The 10,627-nt window shown below is 41.2% G+C and overlaps 1 protein-coding gene across 1 annotated transcript in view; it reads left to right on the forward strand.

Moving 5' to 3' along the window:
* Positions 1-7,426, forward strand: part of LOC143287538 (bone morphogenetic protein 2-like) — a 44,046-nt gene extending 36,620 nt beyond the window's left edge. The window contains exons 4-5 of the mRNA XM_076595593.1: positions 3,579-3,746; positions 5,265-7,426. Coding sequence (XP_076451708.1) covers positions 3,579-3,746; positions 5,265-5,917 — 821 coding nt within the window. The 3' untranslated portion in view covers positions 5,918-7,426. The remainder of the gene's footprint in view (positions 1-3,578; positions 3,747-5,264) is intronic.
* The last annotated feature ends 3,201 nt before the right edge of the window (positions 7,427-10,627 follow it).

A 10,627-nucleotide genomic window follows, 5' to 3' on the forward strand; every position in this document is an offset into this window, starting at 1 on the left:
GTATTTTCTCCTTCTCAACTAGACCTTGAGTGGTGGTCTGGACGCTAGTCATTCGGATGAGACGATAAACCGAGGTCCCCTTGTTTGTAGCATGCACGTAGTGCACATAAAAGAACTCGTGGTAACAAAAGGGTTGTCCCTTGCAAAAATCTGTTAAAAAAAATCATCAATGACAGGAAAACAGAAACACTTGCAGAGACAAAAAGGGTGGAGCTACACTGTAGTGACATGCTCTCCGTGGGGAGAGCAGCCCGAATTCCACACACAGAAATCTGTTGTGACAAAGAGTAATACATAAAAAAGCAAAATTCAAACAGAAAGTACAAGAAAGTCACTCGCACACACGCTTAGCACATTTCTTCTTCTTCTTCCTTTTACTATTTTTATTCGTCGTTCTTGTCCTGTCGTTCTTTATTTTTATGTTTTGTGTCGTTAAATGGGCAGAATTGTAAAAAAGGCCTTTACTGCGCCGAATTCTGTACCCATTAAAGATTCAATCAATCAATCAATCAATCAATCAATCAATCAATCAATCAATCAATCAATCGTCTTCTTCTGCTGTTGCTGCTGCTCCTGCTGCTGTCTTTCCTAGTCCCCCCCCCGCCCTTCACCTTCCCCTTTGCCGCCCCTCCCATCTCCCACCCTCGTCCGTCCATCATTTCATCTTTCTTTCCCTTCCCTTCCGATATCCTCTTTCTTTTTGTTCTTCTCTTTATCTTTCGAACGAAGAGAATACAATAAGCAACGTCAAACCAGTTTTCGAAAACGAATGCTGATGATATTGAGGTACAAAAGGGTTGTGTCTGGCACAATTCTAAATGTAGCCGTGTACCGAGTGGTTACTCAAGGGGGTACGGCACAAAAGACTTAACTAAATATGATTAATTGAAGGATAGACAAGATCCCACGCACAGGCCAGGGACATATAGAGGCCAGTCACAAATGGGTTTTTCTATTGTTTTATTTACAATATTCTAAAAGAAGAAGACTAAGAAGAAGAAATAATGAGAAGAAGACAATGCTAAGAGAAGAACTAAGAAGAAGAAGACAACTAGGAGAAGATAATGAGAAGAGAAGATGAAAAGAGAAGACAGTGCCTGGAATGACACAAACAAATGTCATTAGCACAACATGTCGACACAAGTGAATAGTAAAGCACATGTATACATGGAAAGACTATCACTCGGGTTTGGGATACGCAACAACATAATGCATGTGTGAAGACCAAACGCTGACATCAAATGACATTTCTAATACATTTAAATAGCTCAATTAAAGTGATTGAAGTGATGCTGACTTGGTGAAAGTACACTGACAGTATAGACTAGGTAAAGCTTATACTGTGTCAAAGTGACTCAAATGAATCAGTGGATTAGATATAATACTGGCAAACTGATAGACCAGATAGTAAGTGAAGAACCACCATGGCTTAACCATTAAGTGGTGAATGAACTTTACGCACTCACTAGAACATTCTGGAACAAACTATCTGTGTCGAGAGACGTCACTGACTGTGACGTTAAGAATCAAATGGAATACTGCTACGAGCATATGACGACATGGCAATTTTCTAGATCAATCATAGCCGAGCTGTGACTAACATGTCAAAGCAATAACTGAACAAAGAATTAACTGAACAAAGCAATAACTGAACATACTCATATAAACACAAGTACTGTGTCAAATAATACAATTTACAAATCAACACATTCTACACACTAGTACTTACAGCGATACGTAGCGAGGTGTCAGCTGTTGTGGGGACACACACGACACACTGCCCGCGACACAGCAAGAGAGAGAGAGCAGGCTCTGGTCAGATGACTGACCAGGTATGAAATGACCACTCATCATTCACTGTGCCAATTTATGCAAGTTTAGCGGACCGCAAAGTGCGTCACGTGTGCTTGCAAGCAGATCGTCACTAATCACAGAGAATCCGATGACAATTGTGTTTGTTTAAAGGTGTTCAGTGATAGATTTCTAGATGATTACTGAACCGATTTGCATCGGATAAGTTGCAAAAGAAAGAGCTCAACGCCTACTTTATAATGAGTGTAAAATGAAGTGTTGATTATTTAAGATGAATTTATAATCTTAATTTAAGTCACCTGAACAGGGTCAGTTTTAACGAGCTCGTCGCTGAAAATTACAAACTGCGTTAAATCAGTCTCACGTAGGCTAACATAAATGGAACAGACTTAAAGATGGAACTGCGACGATTCTGCCAGTATATAATACTAGTAGTTTACTGATCTGACAAAAGAGCTATTAATTAAATACTGTGGAACAGAAACACAAGTTTGCTCTCAGCCAATGACGTATCGCGACGCGACACTGGTCGAGCAGTTAGCAGGTGGTCTGGCCAGGACAAAATGATGTAAGCAGAGTGACGTCACATATACTGTGCAAGGGTTAGGACGGAAAACGTCGTCTGCTCTGGCTTGTGCGTGAATAGTGTTGGAGCAAGCATAGCGCGCTTGGTCACATAAAGAAAACAGATCACCTCTAAAATGCATGTGTGTGTACGCGCTTGGCTGAAGCCTGACTGAATGACCCAGGAAATACATGATCAGCACCCAAAGGCAGCTCTCATTCGGCTCTCACCAGGCAGAAAGCGTGCTCTGCAAGTGACTCCGTGTTTGTGCGTGCGCTAGTGCGTGATTATGGTCTCTGACTGATGATATGCGCATGTTAAGTATCGATACTACCCTTCAGGTTCTCTACTGAGACACTAAAGTTATTCTGATTCTGACTACTACTACTACTACTACTACTGTCAATACAACCTTTTAGTTTCTCTACTGAGATACTATTCTGATTCTGATTCCGACCACCACCACCACCACCACCACCACCACTACTACTACTACTACTACTACTACTACTACTAGTATCAATGCTACCCTTCGGGTTCTCTACTGAGATACTAAAGTTATTCTGATTTTGATTACTACTACTACTACTACTACTAGTATCAATACTACCTTTCAGTTTCTCTACTGAGATACTGAAGTTATTCTGATTCTGATTCTGATTACTAGTACTGATACTACTATACAAAAATTATTCTCATTCTTATTCTGATTACTAGTACTGCTACTACTGGTGCTGGTGCTGCTTCTACTAATCTTACCAATGATAATAATAATAATGTTAACAACAACATCAATACTACTGCAACTACTGCTGCTGCTGCTACTACTACTATAACTACCACCACCACCACCACCAATAATAATGACAACAACAACAACAACAATAATGACAATCATCATCAGCATCATCATCATCATTATCATCATCATCATGTTGATAACAACAACAACAACAACAACAATAATGACAATCATCATCATCATCATGTTGATAACAACAACAACAATCATCATCATCATCATCATGTTGATAACAACAACAACAACAATAATGACAATCATCGTCATCATAATCATCATCATGATCATGATCATGTTGACAACAACAACAACAATAATGACAATCATCATCATCATCATCGTCATCATCGTCATCATCATCACGTTGATAACAACAACAACAACGTGACGGCGGTGCAGGGCTGCTGGTGATGGCCCAGTCGGCCCAGGGGCAGGCCTACAACGACAGCAGCTACATCCGCTTCGCCCAGCGCCACCAGCACCACGACAGCAAGCAGCCCATCCTCGTCGTCTTCACGGACGATGGCGCTGCCAGACAGCCCACCTTTGTCTCCCCTGACGACCAGGGTACGTCACAGTGCGTGCGTCTGTTTGGCTCTGAATGTGGCCGCTGACGTGTGAGGGAAGGGGAAGGGCGTTACGCATGCTGAGTAAGCTCCAGGAGCCAGTTGCATTGCTCGGACGGAAGAGGTCGTAACCCGCTGCTAACTGTGTGTAGTATGGAACTGACCAATGGCGTAGTTTGGTCAACGTAGGTATTTAGTCACGTGTAAATGTCAAAAAAGTTAGAACCAAGCAATGCAACTGGCACCTGGACCTGCGTAGATGGAAGGTGGCAGAATGGTTAAGGTGTTTTTCGGCCAGTACAGTGTCTGAGAGGGTCTGGTTCGAATCCCGGTCTTGCTCTTTCTCCTACCTATGTCTCTCCCGACGATCAGGCTTCGTACGTACATCTGTGGTACTGCGGCTTTGAATGTGGCCGTTGACGTGGAGAAGGGGAAGGGGAAGGGTGTTGAGCAGCTCCAGGGCCGGGGTTGCCTGAGGTGATTTGCTAAGAGTTGAGAATGTCCCTAAGTATATGGTATTTACCGTTGAGCTAGGATCATCCTTAACGATAAGCAAAGTTAGTGCTGCGAAGCTCACTCATTCAACCCACCCCTGGACGTATAGGAGGAAGGCGGCAGAATGGTTATCTGCCGATACAGTGTCCGTGAAGGTCTGGTTCGAATCCCCGTCTCGCCCTTTCTCCCAAAACGTTGCCTGGGAAATCAAACTGAGTGTAGACGGGCGCAATAGTCGAGTGGTTAAAGCGTTGGACTGTCAATCTGAGGGTCTCGGGTTCGAATCACGGTGACGGCGCCTGGTGGGTAAAGGGTGGAGATTTTTACGATCTCCCAGGTCAACATATGTGCAGACCTGCTAGTGCCTGAACCCCCTTCGTGTGTATATGCAAGCAGAAGATCAAATACGCACGTTAACAATCCTGTAATCCATGTCAGCGTTCGGTGGGTTATGGAAACAAGAACATACCCAGCATGCACACCCCCGAAAACGGAGTATGGCTGCCTACATGGCGGGGTAAAAACGGTCACACACGTAAAAGCCCACTCGTGTGCATACGAGTGAACGCAGAAGAAGAAGAAGAAACTGAGTGTACAGTCATTCTGGATTTGACAAACCAAGGTCATGTGTGCAGCAGGTGCTAGGCGCAATGAAAAGGATCCCATGGCAACATAAGTGATGTCACTCCTCGCAGTGACGTCTCCTTGAGAAACTGGAAACTGGGTTTGTAAGTTGTTAAATTTTCACTGAGATCCGTTTATCAAATAAAATGCCAGAACAGTTTCATGCATCAGCCGCTTACTTCTGTCATTTAAGGTGAAGAGAACGCATGTGAAAAAGATAGTATCGTTCTGTCCCCCTTGATCATCCTTCCATCCATTATCTCCAATCATTTGGAGATTCAGTTTTTTGATTACTTGGTTGGTCAGTTCACAATCTCTCCATCGGTCAAATTCACCCAATGTTTAGTGGATTACTTGACTGACATGTTTGTTTACTCACCTATTTACATGTCATTTCCAGACTACCAGCAGATTCGAAGAGAGATGAGAGAACGGAATCGCAAGAAAGCGGAACGGCAGCGCAAACGAGGCCGACAACAGAAACAGGAAGTTCCCACCGGAAGCACAGGTTTCAACAGGACCCCCTCCTTCCGCCAGGCCATCTCCCAGCTCAACGAACGTGCACGCGCCAAGAAGACCACTGCGCCGCCTCCCCCGTCCTCCAGCCCCGGGACAGACAGAGCGCGGACCAAGCGAGCGGCCGGAAGGAGGGGCGGCGGTGGGGGCGGGAAGAAGAGGAGGAGGCAGGGGCGGCGGAAGCGGATGTACGACGTGGGTGGGTACCGCTACCGCCGGTCCTGTGGCCGCTACAAGATGTATGTGGATTTCGAGGACATCGGCTGGTCCGGATGGATCATCTCCCCGAAGGGCTACGACGCCTACCACTGCTCCGGGGAGTGCCCCTTTCCCCTGGGCCAGAGCCAGAAGCCCACCAACCACGCCACCGTGCAGAGCATTGTGCACGCGCTGCGCGTGGGCGGCAAACATCTGGGCACGCCGTGCTGCGTGCCCAACAAGCTCTTCTCCATCTCCCTGCTCTACTTTGATGACGACGAGAACGTCATTCTCAAGCAGTATGACGACATGGTGGCTGCCAGTTGTGGCTGTCACTGAACGTTTCAAAGGAGTTGTTCTGGGGGCTTCTTTCGGTCGGCCAGATGTGGATTTCTCTCTGAAGATCCCGACATGAAGTTATTCTGGTAGCAATCTGTGGGTGTCAGTCTGTGATGGTCAGCCTGTGGGAGTGTGCGAAATCAGCTCAGAGTTGTATCATTGGCTGAATGGTGTTTGCATTTTCAGCGAAGAGGAAGAAGACAGCAGCATATAACAAAATTTGATAATTTCTCCGGACCCTTTTGTCTGCTCACTGCATTTCTTCCCGAGGTTCACAATGATTGTCAGAGGTGTAAACTCTTGAATACAGAACATTTCACAATGACTCATTACAACTTCAGACTTTAGATTTGGAAATTAAAAAAGAAAAAAAAGAACCGTGCATTTGATTCCCATCCGCAGCTGAAGATGTTTCGTGACATGAACTGAAAACTGACATGAAGACGCGGTTCTCTTTCAGTCTATCGTCGAACAAAACTGAAGTGCAGAAAAGCATTGTGGGTTGGTTAAGGTGATGGTGAACTCTCACATATTGTGGAGAAGACCAACAACCCTGTTTACTTAATTTGAAACTGTTATATATGGGAATAGAATACATAAACTTTAGTTCTGTTTGTGTTTACGAACTGAATATATATGGCTGTGTTGGGTCGTCTTTTATCGCAGCATGTTTGATTTCCGCTTGATATACGTGTTTCTGCGACATTCGGTGCATTTCAATCGATATAATCACCCGATTTTCCATTCCCAGCATCAGAACCTTCCTAGAAAACAGCAGAACCTAAATCCACGCAGGGATGTGAACAATAAACAAATATAAACAAAAGTAAAGAAGAGCACAAAGTGAAACAGCAACAGATAATCTGGTCTGTTATGTGTCGCGGAAATCCGGTATTGTGTTTTATATGTCAGGCTGTTTATCTCTGTTGACGACGGGAAATCCCATGCCCATGGCTCGCTTCTACAGTGAACCTTCAACAAGTCTGAACTTAGTGCTTCATCTCCTCTTGTACATTCAGCACGCACTTACATGCGAAGCATCAATGTTCATACCACTGATGGACCATTATCATAATCTTGATGTGGCAAAGGCACGCGTATCTTGAAGGCCAACGTGTGTTTTCATCTTTCTTGATCAGTGTGGAATACGGCGATTGGGATACAGGCTTGTATCTTTGTCAGTCGACACTCTTTGTCAGAGACCGACGAAGATTTTTTTATTTTTTTTTATTTTTTACTATAATGCGAACTAGATTGGTGAGAACGTTCGCTGCACGCGGTGTTTGTGTTTATTTACTTCATGTGAAATCTTTTGGTATTTTATGTGAGCTATCAAGACGCAGTCTGTTAAAGAAAATATACATTTTTTGGTCATCATTTTCCACTATTATTTATGGACCCACTTTGTTTTGTGTTCTTAGAACACACACACACACACACACACACACACACACACACACACACACACACACACACACACACACACACACACACACACACACACACACACACACACACACACACACACAAATACGCACGCACACGCGCTTGCTCAGAAACACACACAGACACACACACACACACACACACACACACACACACACACACACACACACACACGCACACACACACGGGGAAATGAAATAAAAATCAAGATTTAAAAAAGATTCTGATGGACTCATGGAAATGTCGAAAACATTATTATTTTAATTTGGAAGTAAAGTTAATTACGATTAGAAATTAGGACACTGTAAAGATGATCGTAATGTTAATGTGTAAGTATAATTATAACCTCATTGTCTTTACTGAAATACGAGATGTGTTCAGAAAAGTATGTTGCCTGTGTACGCATGTATTGACAATAAGGTTCCCCCCCCCCCCCCCCCCGCAATTAACTGTTATTGTGTTTGTGTAGTCTGAATGGCGACCGAACAAACACAGAAATAGCAAGAATATGACTGGACAAACACAAGAATAACAAGAATATGACCGGACAAACACAAAGATACAAGAATATGACAGGACAAACACAGAAATAACATAAATATGACTGGACAAACACAGAAATAACATAAATATGACCGGACAAACACAGAAATAACATAAATATGACCGGACAAACACAGAAATAACATAAATATGACCGGACAAACACAGAAATTACAATAAGATGACCGGACAAACACAGAAATAACAAGAATATGAGTGGACAAACAGAAAAATAACAAGAATATGACTGGACAAACACAGACATAAGAAGAATATGATTGGACAAACACACAAATAACATAAATATGAGTGGACAAATACAGACAGAAATAACAAGAATATGACTGGACAACACAAAAATAAGAATATGGCCGGACAAACACAAAAACAAGAATATGACTGGATAATCACAAAAATAACAAGACTATGAATGGACAATTACAAAAACAACAAGACTATGACCGGACAAACACAAAAACAAGAATGTGACTGGACAAACACAAAAACAACAAGAATATGACCGGACAAACACAAAAACAACAAGAATGTGACTGGACAAACAGGAAAATAAAAAGAATGTGACTGGACAAACACAGAAATAACATAAATATGACCGGACAAACAGAAAAAATAACAAGAATATGACTGGACAAACACAGAAATAACATAAATATGACTGGATAAATACAGATCAGTTTCAGTTTCAGTAGCTCAAGGAAGCGTTACTGCGTTCGGACAAATCCATATACGCTACACCACATCTGCCAAGCAGATGCCTGACCAGCAGCATAACCCAATGCGCTTAGTCAGGCCTTGAGAAATAACAGAAATAACTAGAATATGACTGGACAAACACAGATAGAACATAAATATGACTGGACAAATACAGAAATAACAAGAATATGACTGAACAACACAAACATAACAAGAATATGACTGGACAAACACAGCAATAACAGGAATATGACTGGACAAACACAGAAATAACAAGAATGTGACTGGACAAACACATAAATAACAAGCAAACAGTCATATTGGGTGTTTGCGCATTCGTTGGTAAAGATTAGATTTTAGTTTGTGAGTGCGTGTTGTTTTACGTCAGTAAACATTTCCTGTACATAAATACGAGTCCTCATATGGCTGTGAACGTGATCTCTCTCTCTCTCTTCTCTCTCTCTCTCTCTCTCTCTCTCTCTCTCTCTCTCTCTCTCTCTCGCTGTGTTTGTTCTTTAGTTCAGCGTTTTCTCACTATTAGTTGATATTAGACGATAAAGAAAAAAAAAGAAAAAGAAAAAGAAAAAGAAAAAAAGAGTGGGGTGGGGTGGGGAGAGGGGTGTGTGGAGAGGGAAATGAGAAGTCAGGTTAATACAGAAAATGTAGAAAACTACTAAGAAATGCATAACTAACATGAAATTAGCTTTAACAGCAAGTATTTATTTATTAATTTAATTTAATTTAATTATTTAATTATTTTATTTTTATGTTATTTATTATTATTATTATCATTATTATTATTTCTAATTTTTAAAAATATTTTTACATTATTTATTTCATTTCATTTATTTTTATTGTTATTTATTTATTTTATTTTATTTTATTGTTTTATTAGTTTAATTTTTATTTTAAAATTTTATTTTATTTATTTATTTATTTTTATTTTATTTTATTTTATTTTTTCTCAAGGCCTGACCAAGCGCGTTGGGTTACGCTGCTGGTCAGGCATCTGCTTGGCAGATGTGGTGTAGCGTATATGGATTTTACCGAACGCAGTGACGCCTCCTTGAGCCACTGATACTGATACTGATACTTAACAGCAACAATTCAATAATGATGATAATAATTAGAACCATTAACACAATTATGAAGTACATTAAAGAAATGTAGAAATAGGGCTATGAACTAATGCCTTTGAAAATTCTACTAAAAGAACCTCGTTAGAATTAACTTACCCAAAATCATCTGCAGAATAGTTACTCTCTATGAAATACTGGGGCAAGAAGATACGTAACTGCTGACAGTGAAAAAAACTAAGATGCAAGCCGAACTGCTTACCACAAACGCATATAACATTCTAACTATAATTTGTCTTCAGCGTGTCAAGTTTTATACGGAAGAAAGTAGAGGTTATTAATCTTGTATAGCAAGCTGATGGATTCGGTATCTTTTCTTTAATAATATGTTCGGGGAATAATGTCCTTTTCTGTTTTTAAAAACTTTGCCTTCCATCGTTTATGAAATCGACCCCATGCTGTTTTTTCTAACATAGTGTCATTGTCTTTCACGGAAAGTCGGACATGTATTTTTGTCGATTTTTCTGAATCTTGTGCTCTCTTTTAACTGCTTTATCAGCAGTTTCATTGCCATAAATGCCCACATGAGAAGGCACCCAACAAAAACTGACATTGTACCTTTAATCCTCAAACAATGCACCAAATGATTTGCCTCAATAACTAAGTCAGGTCTTGTTTCAAGGCTAAATGATTCTAGAGCATAAAGTACTGATTTGGAATCAACAAAGAATGCTATTTTCAAGAAAACTATTTGATGGCTCACCAAGTAGCTCAGAGCTTGTATGATAGCAACAAGCTCAGCCGTAAGTATGGACAGATTCTTTCCAATAAGTAAGATTTTTCAAATTCAAAATCGGCAATAGAAAAAGCCGCGCCAGCATTTTTGTCATCAAGAACGGATCCATCTGTGAATATATGGAGATGATTCTGG

This window comes from Babylonia areolata, chromosome 1 (genome assembly GCF_041734735.1).
Source record: "Babylonia areolata isolate BAREFJ2019XMU chromosome 1, ASM4173473v1, whole genome shotgun sequence".
Taxonomy (NCBI): Eukaryota; Metazoa; Mollusca; class Gastropoda; order Neogastropoda; family Buccinidae; genus Babylonia; species Babylonia areolata.